The 22031-nt window shown below is 35.0% G+C and overlaps 1 protein-coding gene across 1 annotated transcript in view; it reads left to right on the top strand.

Moving 5' to 3' along the window:
- Positions 1-22031, top strand: part of VIPAS39 (VPS33B interacting protein, apical-basolateral polarity regulator, spe-39 homolog) — a 1635849-nt gene that overhangs the window by 259880 nt on the left and 1353938 nt on the right. Inside the window, exon 4 of the mRNA XM_044074687.1 lies at positions 1151-1262. Within this exon, the coding sequence (XP_043930622.1) occupies positions 1151-1262 (112 nt within the window). The remainder of the gene's footprint in view (positions 1-1150; positions 1263-22031) is intronic.

Genomic DNA, 22031 nt, shown 5'->3' on the forward strand with positions numbered 1-22031 from the left:
AACATTGTATGTTAGCAGTGCATGTAGCAAGTGATAGAAAACAATTGATACCCTGTATTTGTGTATAGAAGCCAGAACACAGTCCCCCAGCTCAGGAGCAGTCGTGTAGAATAAAGCACATTTAAGTACATTCCAGTTTCATTTTTCTAATTGCAAATGCAGTGGGAAAAGGTAGAACTCCATGCTGTTAGAAAATGGCAGTACGTGTCAGGAATTGGCAAGCTACAGCAGTTTCAATACTGTGTGTAACAGATGTGTCAGAAATACTGAAATTCCACAGCAGCAGTAGTAGACAGCTGATGAACAGAAAAACAGGAAAGCTGCTTCAGCAGCAATACTGTGTGTGGTCTTCATCATCTCTTACTTCTGTGCATACTGTTATTCAGTATGTAGTTCAGCTTTACTTTGCTGTCTGTAACTGCTAACAGCATTATTACTATTTTTTCAACTAACTTGTGGATACTTCACTCCAAATCTCCTCTTTAAGGGGTCCCTGGGCTCAGTAAATGCAATGTGAAAAATGATAAGAAAATTGTGAAGCAACGTCTGGAATCCAATTACATGAACTGTGGTATTGCATACAACGCAAGGTTGCTTTCATACACTTATTTGCTGTAGCTTATGGACTACTGTAGATGTGTGGGTAGGGCTGCATTTTTAGGAGGGGGGGGCTATAGTTTGATTGACGACTTATGGTATCATTGCACATAGGGTGTGAACCAGTACTCCATTGTTGCAAAGTTCTAGTCAGTCATTTTTTTCTGATTCTGGGGAGGAAAATTAAACTCTTTGGAAAATGCCAGTCTTTCACCTGCAGAAGGTTAACATGCTGGTAATCCATTCAGTGTTACTTATCGCAGTAGTACTGTGGGTGGCTCAGGTTTTTAGGTGATATTCTGTTTAGTATGACTTTTCTTGTGATTCAGTATGTTTATCATCTGTTTATTGATAGTGCTTGCTCAGGTGATGCTTATTTTTTTCTAGTGGAGTTAAAATGCATGGAATCCACTTAGATTTCAGCAGAATTACACAGACTTGAATTTCTGTAGGATGAATATCACTGTATTACACATTAACTAAAAAGCAGTATCTTTTTTGTTGCTATGCTTTTTAAATCAAAAAGTGAAAAATGCTTGCTTTCACCTTTTAGCTGAAGGAGTCCAAAAGAGCTGTGAATAGTATCCGTGGAATTGGAGAAGATGATGATGATGACGACGAAGATTATATGGAGAGGGTCAGCTGGAGTGGTGAGCCGTTGAACAGTATGTATTTTGAAGGTTGTTCAACAAAGGGTGGTATTCATAGCTTTAATGCTTCATAGATGTGTAATGGGAGTCTGCAAATAGTGCCACTGTGCCTGCTTTCAAATGACCAAAGCACAAACAAGCAGCGCTGATTTTCAGTCTTCTGAGGTTTGCGACAGAACACCTACAACAGTTTCACATGTGTGAAGCAGAGTAAAATGATAGGAAATGGATAGTTGTCTGTGAAATATTTCATATGTACATAAAGCCACAATGATTGTTCATTTTTGGCAGGTTGTTGCAGGAGGCACGGGTGTGCTTGGATCTCTCAAAATCTTTTACAAGAAAATGCACTGAGCAGAGCTGAGTGCTGCTTGCTCACAGTTTACCCAAATTGTTTTAAAGTTTCTTTCATTCTCTGTAAAGGGTGTTTCTATAGGAGAAATTTTTGGGGCTTCTATAAGGTTAGAAAAAGGAGGAAGATAGGAACATTGGAAACCGGGGAGAGAAAAGACTGGAAAACATAAAAGAGACGCATTAAGATGATTGTGCTGGAAGGACATAGGAGAGGGTGAGCACTATGTTTTTTTGTGGGGATAGAACCCTCTTTTTACATTTTTTTAATAATGGGAATGAATAAGGGAAGAGGGTGTAGGAGAAAGGCTTAAGGAAGATATAAGGATTTTTTAAGACAAAAACTCAAAATGCAGACAAGGCAGATGGACAGAAAGGAATAATGAGAAAATCTGGGAGGCGCCACCACCCCGATCTAGAGGACCTCAGTTACACTCCTTGGTTATATCCTCGATGGCATGGTGGTCAAGGTTGGAGCCGACTGAGTCAGTGAGTCTTACACCTACTGAATACAAAATTAAGATATATACAATTGCCTCTCCATGACCCTTGCAACTGCAACCTTAACCCCAGGTCCTGAAGCTCACAGTCCTGGCATACCAGGCTGACTCATGTCAGGGGACCCATAGGGCTGGAGCCCCCACCCACACTTTGTGAAGACATTCCAGGTGGGCAGGGGTGGTGGTGATCTTTCTGTCACCTGGAAGGCTTATGGCTGAGCTACCCCAGGCACTAACAGAACTGCAAAAAAAAAAAAAAAAAAAAACTTAAAAGAGAGAGAGAGAGATGGAGTCATAAATGTTAAGAAGCAAATATGTTTAATTTGATAATAGAAAATTAAGTATTTCATGCTTGAATAAGAAGGTTATGTTAAGTAAGGTTACATATCTTGCTGGCACCAATGAAATTACTAAATTCTGACAAGTATTTCTTGATATTCATTGGTGTTATTGCTTGTTTGGGTGATTTGAATAAGTAACTGCAAAGACATAAACGATTTGCAATAAATACTGACAACTACTGTTTCAGTGACAGGTAATGCTTTCACTGCCAAAGTAGTTATTATTGGTATAGTACATTTTCTTCTGCTTCACTGTTTCAGTATAATAAATTCACATAAACTTGTGATTGTAGGTACTGACTACTTATTAATGCTATGACTATGAGCACCTGACTTCTGCTTCACTGTTTCAGTATAATAAATTCACATGAACTTGTGATTGTATGTACTGACTACTTATTAATGCTATGACTATGAGCACCTGACTTCTGCTTCACTGTTTCAGTGTAATAAATTCACATAAACTTGTGATTGTAGGTACTGACTACTTATTAATGCTATGACTATGAGCACCTGACTTCTGCTTCACTGTTTCAGTGTAATAAATTCACATAAACTTGTGATTGTAGGTACTGACTACTTATTAATTCTGTGACTATGAGCACCTGACTTCTGCTTCACTGTTTCAGTGTAATAAATTCACATAAACTTCTGTGATTGTAGGTACTGACTACTTATTAATGCTATGACTATGACCACCTGACTTCTGCTTCACTGTTTCAGTGTAATAAATTCACATAAACTTCTGTGATTGTAGGTACTGACTACTTATTAATGCTATGACTATGAGCACCTGACTTCTGCTTCACTGTTTCAGTGTAATAAATTCACATAAACTTCTGTGATTGTAGGTACTGACTACTTATTAATGCTATGACTATGAGCACCTGACTTCTGCTTCACTGTTTCAGTATAATAAATTCACATAAACTTGTGATTGTAGGTACTGACTACTTATTAATGCTATGACTATGAGCACCTGACTTCTGCTTCACTGTTTCAGTGTAATAAATTCACATAAACTTGTGATTGTAGGTACTGACTACTTATTAGTGCTATGACTATGAGCACCTGACCTGCTTCACTGTTTCAGTGTAATAAATTCACATAAACTTGTGATTGTAGGTACTGACTACTTATTAATTCTGTGACTATGAGCACCTGACTTCTGCTTCACTGTTTCAGTATAATAAATTCACATAAACTTCTGTGATTGTAGGTACTGACTACTTATTAATGCTATGACTATGAGCACCTGACTTCTGCTTCACTGTTTCAGTGTAATAAATTCACATAAACTTGTGATTGTATGTACTGACTACTTATTAATGCTATGACTATGAGCACCTGACTTCTGCTTCACTGTTTCAGTATAATAAATTCACATAAACTTGTGATTGTAGGTACTGACTACTTATTAATGCTATGACTATGAGCATCTGACTTCTGCTTCACTGTTTCAGTATAATAAATTCACATAAACTTGTGATTGTATGTACTGACTACTTATTAGTGCTATGACTATGAGCACCTGACTTCTGCTTCACTGTTTCAGTGTAATAAATTCACATGAACTTGTGATTGTATGTACTGACTACTTATTAATGCTATGACTATGAGCACCTGACTTCTGCTTCACTGTTTCAGTATAATAAATTCAAATAAACTTGTGATTGTAGGTACTGACTACTTATTAATGCTAGGACTATGAGCACCTGACTTCTGCTTCACTGTTTCAGTATAATAAATTCACATAAACTTCTGTGATTGTAGGTACTGACTACTTATTAATGCTATGACTATGAGCACCTGACTTCTGCTTCACTGTTTCAGTATAATAAATTCACATAAACTTCTGTGATTGTAGGTACTGACTACTTATTAGTGCTATGACTATGAGCACCTGACTTCTGCTTCACTGTTTCAGTGTAATAAATTCACATAAACTTCTGTGATTGTAGGTACTGACTACTTATTAATGCTAGGACTATGAACACCTGACTTCTGCTTCACTGTTTCAGTATAATAAATTCACATAAACGTGTGATTGTAGGTACTGACAACTTATTAATGTTATGACTATGAGCACCTGACTTCTGCTTCACTGTTTCAGTGTAATAAATTCACATAAACTTGTGATTGTAGGTACTGACTACTTATTAATGCTATGACTATGAGCACCTGACTTCTGCTTCACTGTTTCAGTGTAATAAATTCACACAAACTTCTGTGATTGTAGGTACTGACTACTTATTAATGCTATGACTATGAGCACCTGACTTCTGCTTCACTGTTTCAGTATAATAAATTCACATAAACTTGTGATTTTAGGTACTGACTACTTATTAATGCTATGGCTATGAGCACCTGACTTCTGCTTCACTGTTTCAGTATAATAAATTCACATAAACTTGTGATTGTATGTACTGACTACTTATTAATGCTATGACTATGAGCACCTGACTTCTGCTTCACTGTTTCAGTGTAATAAATTCACATGAACTTGTGATTGTATGTACTGACTACTTATTAATGCTGTGACTATGAGCACCTGACTTCTGCTTCACTGTTTCAGTATAATAAATTCACATAAACTTCTGTGATTGTAGGTACTGACTACTTATTAATGCTATGACTATGGAGCACCTGACTTCTGCTTCACTGTTTCAGTGTAATAAATTCACATAAACTTGTGATTGTAGGTACTGACTACTTATTAGTGCTATGACTATGAGCACCTGACCTGCTTCACTGTTTCAGTATAATAAATTCACATAAACTTGTGATTGTATGTACTGACTACTTATTAATGCTATGACTATGAGCACCTGACTTCTGCTTCACTGTTTCAGTGTAATAAATTCACATGAACTTGTGATTGTATGTACTGACTACTTATTAATGCTGTGACTATGAGCACCTGACTTCTGCTTCACTGTTTCAGTATAATAAATTCACATAAACTTCTGTGATTGTAGGTACTGACTACTTATTAATGCTATGACTATGGAGCACCTGACTTCTGCTTCACTGTTTCAGTGTAATAAATTCACATGAACTTGTGATTGTATGTACTGACTACTTATTAATGCTGTGACTATGAGCACCTGACTTCTGCTTCACTGTTTCAGTATAATAAATTCACATAAACTTCTGTGATTGTAGGTACTGACTACTTATTAATGCTATGACTATGGAGCACCTGACTTCTGCTTCACTGTTTCAGTTTAATAAATTCACATAAACTTGTGATTGTATGTACTGACTACTTATTAATGCTATGACTATGGAGCACCTGACTTCTGCTTCACTGTTTCAGTGTAATAAATTCACATAAACTTGTGATTGTAGGTACTGACTACTTATTAATGCTATGACTATGAGCACCTGACTTCTGCTTCACTGTTTCAGTGTAATAAATTCACATAAACTTGTGATTGTAGGTACTGACTACTTATTAATGCTATGACTATGAGCACCTGACCTGCTTCACTGTTTCAGTATAATATATTCACATAAACTTGTGATTGTATGTACTGACTACTTATTAATGCTATGACTATGAGCACCTGACTTCTGCTTCACTGTTTCAGTATAATAAATTCACATAAACTTGTGATTGTATGTACTGACTACTTATTAATGCTATGACTATGAGCACCTGACTTCTGCTTCACTGTTTCAGTGTAATAAATTCACATGAACTTGTGATTGTATGTACTGACTACTTATTAATGCTGTGACTATGAGCACCTGACTTCTGCTTCACTGTTTCAGTATAATAAATTCACATAAACTTCTGTGATTGTAGGTACTGACTACTTATTAATGCTATGACTATGGAGCACCTGACTTCTGCTTCACTGTTTCAGTATAATAAATTCACATAAACTTGTGATTGTATGTACTGAGTACTTACTAATGCTATGACTATGGAGCACCTGACTTCTGCTTCACTGTTTCAGTATAATAAATTCACATAAACTTGTGATTGTAGGTACTGACTACTTATTAATGCTATGACTATGAGCACCCGACTTCTGCTTCACTGTTTCAGTATAATAAATTCACATAAACTTGTGATTGTATGTACTGACTACTTATTAGTGCTATGACTATGAGCACCTGACTTCTGCTTCACTGTTTCAGTGTAATAAATTCACATAAACTTGTGATTGTAGGTACTGACTACTTATTAATGCTATGACTATGAGCACCTGACCTGCTTCACTGTTTCAGTATAATAAATTCACATAAACTTGTGATTGTATGTACTGACTACTTATTAATGCTATGACTATGAGCACCTGACTTCTGCTTCACTGTTTCAGTATAATAAATTCACATAAACTTGTGATTGTATGTACTGACTACTTATTAATGCTATGACTATGAGCACCTGACTTCTGCTTCACTGTTTCAGTGTAATAAATTCACATGAACTTGTGATTGTATGTACTGACTACTTATTAATGCTTTGACTATGAGCACCTGACTTCTGCTTCACTGTTTCAGTATAATAAATTCACATAAACTTGTGATTGTAGGTACTGACTACTTACTAATGCTATGACTATGAGCACCTGACTTCTGCTTCACTGTTTCAGTATAATAAATTCACATAAACTTGTGATTGTAGGTACTGACTACTTATTAATGCTGTGACTATGAGCACCTGACTTCTGCTTCACTGTTTCAGTATAATAAATTCACATAAACTTCTGTGATTGTAGGTACTGACTACTTATTAATGCTATGACTATGAGCACCTGACTTCTGCTTCACTGTTTCAGTATAATAAATTCACATAAACTTCTGTGATTGTAGGTACTGACTACTTATTAATGCTATGACTATGAGCACCTGACTTCTGCTTCACTGTTTCAGTATAATAAATTCACATAAACTTGTGATTGTAGGTACTGACTACTTATTAATTCTGTGACTATGGAGCACCTGACTTCTGCTTCACTGTTTCAGTGTAATAAATTCACATAAACTTGTGATTGTAGGTACTGACTACTTATTAATGCTATGACTATGAGCACCTGACTTCTGCTTCACTGTTTCAGTATAATAAATTCACATAAACTTGTGATTGTAGGTACTGACTACTTATTAGTGCTATGACTATGAGCACCTGACCTGCTTCACTGTTTCAGTATAATAAATTCACACAAACTTGTGATTGTATGTACTGACTACTTATTAATGCTATGACTATGAGCACCTGACTTCTGCTTCACTGTTTCAGTGTAATAAATTCACATAAACTTGTGATTTTAGGTACTGACTACTTATTAATGCTATGACTATGAGCACCCGACTTCTGCTTCACTGTTTCAGTATAATAAATTCACATAAACTTGTGATTGTATGTACTGACTACTTATTAGTGCTATGACTATGAGCACCTGACTTCTGCTTCACTGTTTCACTGTAATAAATTCACATAAACTTGTGATTGTATGTACTGACTACTTATTAATGCTGTGACTATGAGCACCCGACTTCTGCTTCACTGTTTCAGTATAATAAATTCACATAAACTTGTGATTGTATGTACTGACTACTTATTAGTGCTATGACTATGAGCACCTGACTTCTGCTTCACTGTTTCAGTATAATAAATTCACATAAACTTGTGATTGTAGGTACTGACTACTTATTAATTCTGTGACTATGAGCACCTGACTTCTGCTTCACTGTTTCAGTATAATAAATTCACATAAACTTCTGTGATTGTAGGTACTGACTGCTTATTAATGCTATGACTATGAGCACCTGACTTCTGCTTCACTGTTTCAGTATAATAAATTCACATAAACTTGTGATTGTAGGTACTGACTACTTATTAATTCTGTGACTATGAGCACCTGACTTCTGCTTCACTGTTTCAGTATAATAAATTCACATAAACTTCTGTGATTGTAGGTACTGACTACTTATTAATGCTATGACTATGAGCACCTGACTTCTGCTTCACTGTTTCAGTATAATAAATTCACATAAACATGTGATTGTATGTACTGACTACTTATTAATGCTATGACTATGAGCACCTGACTTCTGCTTCACTGTTTCAGTATAATAAATTCACATAAACATGTGATTGTAGGTACTGACTACTTATTAATGCTATGACTATGAGCACCTGACTTCTGCTTCACTGTTTCAGTATAATAAATTCACATAAACTTGTGATTGTAGGTACTGACTACTTATTAATGCTATGACTATGAGCACCCGACTTCTGCTTCACTGTTTCAGTATAATAAATTCACATAAACTTGTGATTGTATGTACTGACTACTTATTAGTGCTATGACTATGAGCACCTGACTTCTGCTTCACTGTTTCAGTGTAATAAATTCACATAAACTTGTAATTGTAGGTACTGACTACTTATTAATGCTATGACTATGAGCACCTGACCTGCTTCACTGTTTCAGTATAATAAATTCACATAAACTTGTGATTGTATGTACTGACTACTTATTAATGCTATGACTATGAGCACCTGACTTCTGCTTCACTGTTTCAGTATAATAAATTCACATAAACTTGTGATTGTATGTACTGACTACTTATTAATGCTATGACTATGAGCACCTGACTTCTGCTTCACTGTTTCAGTGTAATAAATTCACATGAACTTGTGATTGTATGTACTGACTACTTATTAATGCTTTGACTATGAGCACCTGACTTCTGCTTCACTGTTTCAGTATAATAAATTCACATAAACTTGTGATTGTAGGTACTGACTACTTATTAATGCTATGACTATGAGCACCTGACTTCTGCTTCACTGTTTCAGTATAATAAATTCACATAAACTTGTGATTGTAGGTACTGACTACTTATTAATGCTGTGACTATGAGCACCTGACTTCTGCTTCACTGTTTCAGTATAATAAATTCACATAAACTTCTGTGATTGTAGGTACTGACTACTTATTAATGCTATGACTATGAGCACCTGACTTCTGCTTCACTGTTTCAGTATAATAAATTCACATAAACTTGTGATTGTAGGTACTGACTACTTATTAATTCTGTGACTATGGAGCACCTGACTTCTGCTTCACTGTTTCAGTGTAATAAATTCACATAAACTTGTGATTGTAGGTACTGACTACTTATTAATGCTATGACTATGAGCACCTGACTTCTGCTTCACTGTTTCAGTATAATAAATTCACATAAACTTGTGATTGTAGGTACTGACTACTTATTAGTGCTATGACTATGAGCACCTGACCTGCTTCACTGTTTCAGTATAATAAATTCACACAAACTTGTGATTGTATGTACTGACTACTTATTAATGCTATGACTATGAGCACCTGACTTCTGCTTCACTGTTTCAGTGTAATAAATTCACATAAACTTGTGATTGTATGTACTGACTACTTATTAATGCTGTGACTATGAGCACCCGACTTCTGCTTCACTGTTTCAGTATAATAAATTCACATAAACTTGTGATTGTATGTACTGACTACTTATTAGTGCTATGACTATGAGCACCTGACTTCTGCTTCACTGTTTCAGTATAATAAATTCACATAAACTTGTGATTGTAGGTACTGACTACTTATTAATTCTGTGACTATGAGCACCTGACTTCTGCTTCACTGTTTCAGTATAATAAATTCACATAAACTTGTGATTGTAGGTACTGACTACTTATTAATGCTATGACTATGAGCACCTGACTTCTGCTTCACTGTTTCAGTATAATAAATTCACATAAACTTGTGATTGTAGGTACTGACTACTTATTAATTCTGTGACTATGAGCACCTGACTTCTGCTTCACTGTTTCAGTATAATAAATTCACATAAACTTCTGTGATTGTAGGTACTGACTACTTATTAATGCTATGACTATGAGCACCTGACTTCTGCTTCACTGTTTCAGTATAATAAATTCACATAAACTTGTGATTGTATGTACTGACTACTTATTAATGCTATGACTATGAGCACCTGACTTCTGCTTCACTGTTTCAGTATAATAAATTCACATAAACATGTGATTGTAGGTACTGACTACTTATTAATGCTATGACTATGAGCACCTGACTTCTGCTTCACTGTTTCAGTATAATAAATTCACATAAACTTGTGATTGTAGGTACTGACTACTTATTAATGCTATGACTATGAGCACCTGACTTCTGCTTCACTGTTTCAGTATAATAAATTCACATAAACTTGTGATTGTAGGTACTGACTACTTATTAATGCTATGACTATGAGCACCTGACTTCTGCTTCACTGTTTCAGTATAATAAATTCACATAAACTTGTGATTGTATGTACTGACTACTTATTAATGCTATGACTATGAGCACCTGACTTCTGCTTCACTGTTTCAGTATAATAAATTCACATAAACTTGTGATTGTATGTACTGACTTCTTATTAATACTATGACTATGAGCACCTGACTTCTGCTTCACTGTTTCAGTATAATAAATTCACATAAACTTGTGATTGTAGGTACTGACTACTTATTAATGCTATGACTATGAGCACCTGACTTCTGCTTCACTGTTTCAGTATAATAAATTCACATAAACTTGTGATTGTAGGTACTGACTACTTATTAATGCTATGACTATGAGCACCTGACTTCTGCTTCACTGTTTCAGTATAATAAATTCACATAAACTTGTGATTGTAGGTACTGACTACTTATTAATGCTATGACTATGAGCACCTGACTTCTGCTTCACTGTTTCAGTATAATAAATTCACATAAACTTGTGATTGTAGGTACTGACTACTTATTAATGCTATGACTATGAGCACCTGACTTCTGCTTCACTGTTTCAGTATAATAAATTCACATAAACTTGTGATTGTAGGTACTGACTACTTATTAATGCTATGACTATGAGCACCTGACTTCTGCTTCACTGTTTCAGTATAATAAATTCACATAAACTTGTGATTGTAGGTACTGACTACTTATTAATGCTATGACTATGAGCACCTGACTTCTGCTTCACTGTTTCAGTATAATAAATTCACATAAACTTGTGATTGTATGTACTGACTACTTATTAATGCTATGACTATGAGCACCTGACTTCTGCTTCACTGTTTCAGTATAATAAATTCACATAAACTTGTGATTGTAGGTACTGACTACTTATTAATGCTATGACTATGAGCACCTGACTTCTGCTTCACTGTTTCAGTGTAATAAATTCACATAAACATGTGATTGTAGGTACTGACTACTTATTAATGCTATGACTATGAGCACCTGACTTCTGCTTCACTGTTTCAGTGTAATAAATTCACATAAACTTGTGATTTTAGGTACTGACTACTTATTAATGCTATGACTATGAGCACCTGACTTCTGCTTCACTGTTTCAGTATAATAAATTCACATAAACTTGTGATTGTAGGTACTGACTACTTATTAATGCTATGACTATGAGCACCTGACTTCTGCTTCACTGTTTCAGTGTAATAAATTCACATAAACTTGTGATTGTAGGTACTGACTACTTATTAATGCTATGACTATGAGCACCTGACTTCTGCTTCACTGTTTCAGTGTAATAAATTCACATAAACTTGTGATTGTAGGTACTGACTACTTATTAATGCTATGACTATGAGCACCTGACTTCTGCTTCACTGTTTCAGTATAATAAATTCACATAAACTTGTGATTGTAGGTACTGACTGCTTATTAATGCTATGACTATGAGCACCTGACTTCTGCTTCACTGTTTCAGTATAATAAATTCACATAAACTTGTGATTGTAGGTACTGACTACTTATTAATGCTATGACTATGAGCACCTGACTTCTGCTTCACTGTTTCAGTATAATAAATTCACATAAACTTGTGATTGTATGTACTGACTACTTATTAGTGCTATGACTATGAGCACCTGACTTCTGCTTCACTGTTTCAGTATAATAAATTCACATAAACTTGTGATTTTAGGTACTGACTACTTATTAATGCTATGACTATGAGCACCTGACTTCTGCTTCACTGTTTCAGTATAATAAATTCACATAAACTTCTGTGATTGTAGGTACTGACTACTTATTAATGCTATGACTATGAGCACCTGACTTCTGCTTCACTGTTTCAGTATAATAAATTCACATAAACTTGTGATTGTAGGTACTGACTACTTATTAATGCTATGACTATGAGCACCTGACTTCTGCTTCACTGTTTCAGTATAATAAATTCACATAAACTTGTGATTGTAGGTACTGACTACTTATTAATGCTATGACTATGAGCACCTGACTTCTGCTTCACTGTTTCAGTATAATAAATTCACATAAACTTGTGATTGTAGGTACTGACTACTTATTAATGCTATGACTATGAGCACCTGACTTCTGCTTCACTGTTTCAGTATAATAAATTCACATAAACTTGTGATTGTATGTACTGACTACTTATTAGTGCTATGACTATGAGCACCTGACTTCTGCTTCACTGTTTCAGTGTAATAAATTCACATAAACTTGTAATTGTAGGTACTGACTACTTATTAATGCTATGACTATGAGCACCTGACTTCTGCTTCACTGTTTCAGTATAATAAATTCACATAAACTTGTGATTGTATGTACTGACTACTTATTAATGCTATGACTATGAGCACCTGACTTCTGCTTCACTGTTTCAGTATAATAAATTCACATAAACTTGTGATTGTATGTACTGACTACTTATTAATGCTATGACTATGAGCACCTGACTTCTGCTTCACTGTTTCAGTGTAATAAATTCACATGAACTTGTGATTGTATGTACTGACTACTTATTAATGCTTTGACTATGAGCACCTGACTTCTGCTTCACTGTTTCAGTATAATAAATTCACATAAACTTGTGATTGTAGGTACTGACTACTTATTAATGCTATGACTATGAGCACCTGACTTCTGCTTCACTGTTTCAGTATAATAAATTCACATAAACTTGTGATTGTAGGTACTGACTACTTATTAATGCTGTGACTATGAGCACCTGACTTCTGCTTCACTGTTTCAGTATAATAAATTCACATAAACTTCTGTGATTGTAGGTACTGACTACTTATTAATGCTATGACTATGAGCACCTGACTTCTGCTTCACTGTTTCAGTATAATAAATTCACATAAACTTGTGATTGTAGGTACTGACTACTTATTAATTCTGTGACTATGGAGCACCTGACTTCTGCTTCACTGTTTCAGTGTAATAAATTCACATAAACTTGTGATTGTAGGTACTGACTACTTATTAATGCTATGACTATGAGCACCTGACTTCTGCTTCACTGTTTCAGTATAATAAATTCACATAAACTTGTGATTGTAGGTACTGACTACTTATTAGTGCTATGACTATGAGCACCTGACCTGCTTCACTGTTTCAGTATAATAAATTCACACAAACTTGTGATTGTATGTACTGACTACTTATTAATGCTATGACTATGAGCACCTGACTTCTGCTTCACTGTTTCAGTGTAATAAATTCACATAAACTTGTGATTTTAGGTACTGACTACTTATTAATGCTATGACTATGAGCACCCGACTTCTGCTTCACTGTTTCAGTATAATAAATTCACATAAACTTGTGATTGTATGTACTGACTACTTATTAGTGCTATGACTATGAGCACCTGACTTCTGCTTCACTGTTTCAGTGTAATAAATTCACATAAACTTGTGATTGTATGTACTGACTACTTATTAATGCTGTGACTATGAGCACCCGACTTCTGCTTCACTGTTTCAGTATAATAAATTCACATAAACTTGTGATTGTATGTACTGACTACTTATTAGTGCTATGACTATGAGCACCTGACTTCTGCTTCACTGTTTCAGTATAATAAATTCACATAAACTTGTGATTGTAGGTACTGACTACTTATTAATTCTGTGACTATGAGCACCTGACTTCTGCTTCACTGTTTCAGTATAATAAATTCACATAAACTTCTGTGATTGTAGGTACTGACTGCTTATTAATGCTATGACTATGAGCACCTGACTTCTGCTTCACTGTTTCAGTATAATAAATTCACATAAACTTGTGATTGTAGGTACTGACTACTTATTAATTCTGTGACTATGAGCACCTGACTTCTGCTTCACTGTTTCAGTATAATAAATTCACATAAACTTCTGTGATTGTAGGTACTGACTACTTATTAATGCTATGACTATGAGCACCTGACTTCTGCTTCACTGTTTCAGTATAATAAATTCACATAAACATGTGATTGTATGTACTGACTACTTATTAATGCTATGACTATGAGCACCTGACTTCTGCTTCACTGTTTCAGTATAATAAATTCACATAAACATGTGATTGTAGGTACTGACTACTTATTAATGCTATGACTATGAGCACCTGACTTCTGCTTCACTGTTTCAGTATAATAAATTCACATAAACTTGTGATTGTAGGTACTGACTACTTATTAATGCTATGACTATGAGCACCTGACTTCTGCTTCACTGTTTCAGTATAATAAATTCACATAAACTTGTGATTGTATGTACTGACTACTTATTAATGCTATGACTATGAGCACCTGACTTCTGCTTCACTGTTTCAGTATAATAAATTCACATAAACTTGTGATTGTATGTACTGACTACTTATTAATGCTATGACTATGAGCACCTGACTTCTGCTTCACTGTTTCAGTATAATAAATTCACATAAACTTGTGATTGTATGTACTGACTTCTTATTAGTGCTATGACTATGAGCACCTGACTTCTGCTTCACTGTTTCAGTATAATAAATTCACATAAACTTCTGTGATTGTAGGTACTGACTGCTTATTAATGCTATGACTATGAGCACCTGACTTCTGCTTCACTGTTTCAGTATAATAAATTCACATAAACTTGTGATTGTAGGTACTGACTACTTATTAATTCTGTGACTATGAGCACCTGACTTCTGCTTCACTGTTTCAGTATAATAAATTCACATAAACTTGTGATTGTAGGTACTGACTACTTATTAATGCTATGACTATGAGCACCTGACCTGCTTCACTGTTTCAGTGTAATAAATTCACACAAACTTCTGTGATTGTAGGTACTGACTGCTTATTAGTGCTATGACTATGAGCACCTGACTTCTGCTTCACTGTTTCAGTATAATAAATTCACATAAACTTGTGATTGTATGTACTGACTACTTATTAGTGCTATGACTATGAGCACCTGACTTCTGCTTCACTGTTTCAGTATAATAAATTCACATAAACTTGTGATTTTAGGTACTGACTACTTATTAATGCTATGACTATGAGCACCTGACTTCTGCTTCACTGTTTCAGTATAATAAATTCACATGAACTTGTGATTGTATGTACTGACTACTTATTAATGCTATGACTATGAGCACCTGACTTCTGCTTCACTGTTTCAGTGTAATAAATTCACATAAACTTCTGTGATTGTAGGTACTGACTACTTATTAGTGCTATGACTATGAGCACCTGACTTCTGCTTCACTGTTTCAGTGTAATAAATTCACATAAACATGTGATTGTAGGTACTGACTACTTATTAATGCTATGACTATGAGCACCTGACTTCTGCTTCACTGTTTCAGTGTAATAAATTCACATAAACTTGTGATTTTAGGTACTGACTACTTATTAATGCTATGACTATGAGCACCTGACTTCTGCTTCACTGTTTCAGTATAATAAATTCACATAAACATGTGATTGTAGGTACTGACTACTTATTAATGCTATGACTATGAGCACCTGACTTCTGCTTCACTGTTTCAGTGTAATAAATTCACATAAACTTCTGTGATTGTAGGTACTGACTACTTATTAATGCTATGACTATGAGCACCTGACTTCTGCTTCACTGTTTCAGTGTAATAAATTCACATAAACTTGTGATTTTAGGTACTGACTACTTATTAATGCTATGACTATGAGCACCTGACTTCTGCTTCACTGTTTCAGTATAATAAATTCACATAAACTTGTGATTGTAGGTACTGACTACTTATTAATTCTGTGACTATGAGCACCTGACTTCTGCTTCACTGTTTCAGTATAATAAATTCACATAAACTTGTGATTTTAGGTACTGACTACTTATTAATGCTATGACTATGAGCACCCGACTTCTGCTTCACTGTTTCAGTATAATAAATTCACATAAACTTGTGATTGTATGTACTGACTACTTATTAGTGCTATGACTATGAGCACCTGACTTCTGCTTCACTGTTTCAGTATAATAAATTCACATAAACTTGTGATTTTAGGTACTGACTACTTATTAATGCTATGACTATGAGCACCTGACTTCTGCTTCACTGTTTCAGTATAATAAATTCACATAAACTTCTGTGATTGTAGGTACTGACTACTTATTAATGCTATGACTATGAGCACCTGACTTCTGCTTCACTGTTTCAGTGTAATAAATTCACATAAACTTCTGTGATTGTAGGTACTGACTGCTTATTAATGCTATGACTATGAGCACCTGACTTCTGCTTCACTGTTTCAGTATAATAAATTCACATAAACTTGTGATTGTAGGTACTGACTACTTATTAATGCTATGACTATGAGCACCTGACTTCTGCTTCACTGTTTCAGTATAATAAATTCACATAAACTTGTGATTGTATGTACTGACTACTTATTAGTGCTATGACTATGAGCAACTGACTTCTGCTTCACTGTTTCAGTGTAATAAATTCACATGAACTTGTGATTGTAGGTACTGACTACTTATTAGTGCTATGACTATGAGCACCTGACTTCTGCTTCACTGTTTCAGTGTAATAAATTCACATAAACTTCTGTGATTGTAGGTACTGACTACTTATTAATGCTATGACTATGAGCACCTGACTTCTGCTTCACTGTTTCAGTATAATGAATTCACATAAACTTGTGATTGTATGTACTGAGTACTTACTAATGCTATGACTATGGAGCACCTGACTTCTGCTTCACTGTTTCAGTGTAATAAATTCACATAAACTTGTGATTGTATGTACTGACTACTTATTAATGCTATGACTATGAGCACCCGACTTCTGCTTCACTGTTTCAGTATAATAAATTCACATAAACTTGTGATTGTATGTACTGACTACTTATTAGTGCTATGACTATGAGCACCTGACTTCTGCTTCACTGTTTCAGTGTAATAAATTCACATAAACTTGTGATTTTAGGTACTGACTACTTATTAATGCTATGACTATGAGCACCTGACTTCTGCTTCACTGTTTCAGTATAATAAATTCACATAAACTTCTGTGATTGTAGGTACTGACTACTTATTAATGCTTTGACTATGAGCACCTGACTTCTGCTTCACTGTTTCAGTATAATAAATTCACATAAACTTGTGATTGTATGTACTGACTACTTATTAGTGCTATGACTATGAGCACCTGACTTCTGCTTCACTGTTTCAGTATAATAAATTCACATAAACTTGTGATTGTAGGTACTGACTACTTATTAATGCTATGACTATGAGCATCTGACTTCTGCTTCACTGTTTCAGTATAATAAATTCACATAAACTTGTGATTGTAGGTACTGACTACTTATTAATGCTATGACTATGAGCACCTGACTTCTGCTTCACTGTTTCAGTATAATAAATTCACATAAACTTCTGTGATTGTAGGTACTGACTACTTATTAATGCTATGACTATGAGCACCTGACTTCTGCTTCACTGTTTCAGTATAATAAATTCACATAAACTTGTGATTGTATGTACTGACTACTTATTAGTGCTATGACTATGAGCACCTGACTTCTGCTTCACTGTTTCAGTGTAATAAATTCACATAAACTTGTGATTGTAGGTACTGACTACTTATTAATGCTGTGACTATGAGCACCTGACTTCTGCTTCACTGTTTCAGTATAATAAATTCACATAAACTTGTGATTGTAGGTACTGACTACTTATTAATGCTATGACTATGAGCACCTGACTTCTGCTTCACTGTTTCAGTATAATAAATTCACATAAACTTCTGTGATTGTATGTACTGACTACTTATTAATGCTATGACTATGAGCACCTGACTTCTGCTTCACTGTTTCAGTATAATAAATTCACATAAACTTGTGATTGTAGGTACTGACTACTTATTAATGCTATGACTATGAGCACCTGACTTCTGCTTCACTGTTTCAGTATAATAAATTCACATAAACTTCTGTGATTGTAGGTACTGACTACTTATTAATGCTATGACTATGAGCACCTGACTTCTGCTTCACTGTTTCAGTATAATGAATTCACATAAACTTGTGATTGTATGTACTGAGTACTTACTAATGCTATGACTATGGAGCACCTGACTTCTGCTTCACTGTTTCAGTGTAATAAATTCACATAAACTTGTGATTGTATGTACTGACTACTTATTAATGCTATGACTATGAGCACCCGACTTCTGCTTCACTGTTTCAGTATAATAAATTCACATAAACTTGTGATTGTATGTACTGACTACTTATTAGTGCTATGACTATGAGCACCTGACTTCTGCTTCACTGTTTCAGTGTAATAAATTCACATAAACTTGTGATTTTAGGTACTGACTACTTATTAATGCTATGACTATGAGCACCTGACTTCTGCTTCACTGTTTCAGTATAATAAATTCACATAAACTTCTGTGATTGTAGGTACTGACTACTTATTAATGCTATGACTATGAGCACCTGACTTCTGCTTCACTGTTTCAGTATAATAAATTCACATAAACTTGTGATTGTATGTACTGACTACTTATTAGTGCTATGACTATGAGCACCTGACTTCTGCTTCACTGTTTCAGTATAATAAATTCACATAAACTTGTGATTGTAGGTACTGACTACTTATTAATGCTATGACTATGAGCACCTGACTTCTGCTTCACTGTTTCAGTGTAATAAATTCACATAAACTTGTGATTGTAGGTACTGACTACTTATTAGTGCTATGACTATGAGCACCTGACTTCTGCTTCACTGTTTCAGTATAATAAATTCACATAAACTTGTGATTGTATGTACTGACTACTTATTAATGCTGTGACTATGAGCACCTGACTTCTGCTTCACTGTTTCAGTATAATAAATTCACATAAACTTGTGATTGTAGGTACTGACTACTTATTAATGCTATGACTATGAGCACCTGACTTCTGCTTCACTGTTTCAGTATAATAAATTCACATAAACTTCTGTGATTGTATGTACTGACTACTTATTAATGCTATGACTATGAGCACCTGACTTCTGCTTCACTGTTTCAGTATAATAAATTCACATAAACTTGTGATTGTAGGTACTGACTACTTATTAATGCTATGACTATGAGCACCTGACTTCTGCTTCACTGTTTCAGTATAATAAATTCACATAAACTTCTGTGATTGTAGGTACTGACTACTTATTAATGCTATGACTATGAGCACCTGACTTCTGCTTCACTGTTTCAGTATAATAAATTCACATAAACTTCTGTGATTGTAGGTACTGACTACTTATTAATGCTATGACTATGAGCACCTGACTTCTGCTTCACTGTTTCAGTGTAATAAATTCACATAAACTTCTGTGATTGTAGGTACTGACTACTTATTAATGCTATGACTATGAGCACCTGACTTCTGCTTCACTGTTTCAGTATAATAAATTCACATAAACTTGTGATTGTAGGTACTGACTGCTTATTAATGCTATGACTATGAGCACCTGACTTCTGCTTCACTGTTTCAGTGTAATAAATTCACATAAACTTGTGATTTTAGGTACTGACTACTTATTAATGCTATGACTATGAGCACCTGACTTCTGCTTCACTGTTTCAGTATAATAAATTCACATAAACTTCTGTGATTGTAGGTACTGACTACTTATTAATGCTATGACTATGAGCATCTGACTTCTGCTTCACTGTTTCAGTATAATAAATTAACATAAACTTCTGTGATTGTAGGTACTGACTACTTATTAATGCTATGACTATGAGCACCTGATAACTTGAGGAAATTTGCTACTTCATTAATCAGTAGTACCATATTTTAATGTTGTATACTTTTCTGTTAGCCTCTTTTCTTTTTTATGCCGATGGTGCTTTTTGTTGACTCTTTATGCTATGACGCATCTAATTTTCTAATTACAATATGTATACTTGCATAGTAAGTCAACTAGGTCAGTGTGTACATATGTGATGAAATGCAATTTTTCTTTTTACAAGAAACATCTTTATTGAATTGTCACTGATGACATAGACAATCATACATCTATATAAATGAAAAGAAATCATAATGACATATTTTCAGTTGCAAATGTTATATATCATTTATAATCTATCCATTCATTGTCTGTAAAACAATACAAAGTTCATTTAATTCCTGCCTTCCCTAAAACCTCATCTCTCCTTCAAAACATTATTCTTCATGTATTGTGCCTGTGATGCCCCTGCATTGACCCAGTAATCAAGGAGCCTCAATCCTCACCACTGGCAAGAGCTAGGGGGGACGTACACATTGGGAGGATGACAAGTACACACACAGTAAAGTACAATTTCCCTTAAGAGCACACAGAGACCACAGTCAGTTTGGGGCTGGTTTCTGTCTCTTTCTCCAGATCCCTAATAAAACTCCCCACTGCCACAGCTATAGGGTTGAGATCTCAGTTGACTGGTTAAACCAAAACCTCCAGCACCCTCTCTGTTCAACCATTGCTTCGTGTCCCTGCCTAAGTAGCTCTCACACACACACACACACACACACACACACACACACACACACACTTTGAAATTTGATTCATGTATAAGCACACACACTTGGGACCGACTGATACAGGTTTACTAGCTATGCCCCCTTCTGCCTAGACTATAAGGTAGTTATCACTGCCACCAACCATCTGCTACTCTAGGCCCTTAACAAAGGGTGCCCATTTCTACTGTGCAATGTTACTAATAATCCAAATGGTAGTTCTGACCAAGTGCCAGGCTTTAAGGAGTGGCCTGTACAGTGTCAAGCACTCTAAGAGCTTAAATATGTCTCACAAATATCAACCACAAAGATGGTTTTAATTATATTTAATAATAATTAATAAAGGAACAAGACAATACTCAGAAAATAAATATGGTTACTTCAGAGTTCAAAATCACAGGAAATATTTTAAAACAGCATTTCAGGACAGTCTCAAATAAATACAGAAAACATCTAAACTAATCTTTACTATATTCCTAACTATATCTAAAAGAAATCACTGTACCCTAGTTACTTACTATTAGCAAAACAAGTGCAGATGGTGATGATGAGTGGATGTTCTTGCTAGGCCCAAGACAAAATGAAAAATGCACAGTCTCTCTCTGAGAGAGTTCTTAAATTACTTTCAAATATTGCTGCTGGATTAGCTTGGATGACATCACTTTTTGTCACCTGACTTTAGTTTCCAAGTTAAACCCTTTTTGTCAGAGACTAACATAATTTAGCAGCTCTCTGTGAAAATACATAGCCTTCAGATGTTTGCACCTGCTAGAGGGCA

Source organism: Protopterus annectens, chromosome 6.part0 (assembly GCF_019279795.1).
Source record: "Protopterus annectens isolate FY-2018-M chromosome 6.part0, PAN1.0, whole genome shotgun sequence".
In the NCBI taxonomy this organism is placed as follows: Eukaryota; Metazoa; Chordata; order Ceratodontiformes; family Protopteridae; genus Protopterus; species Protopterus annectens.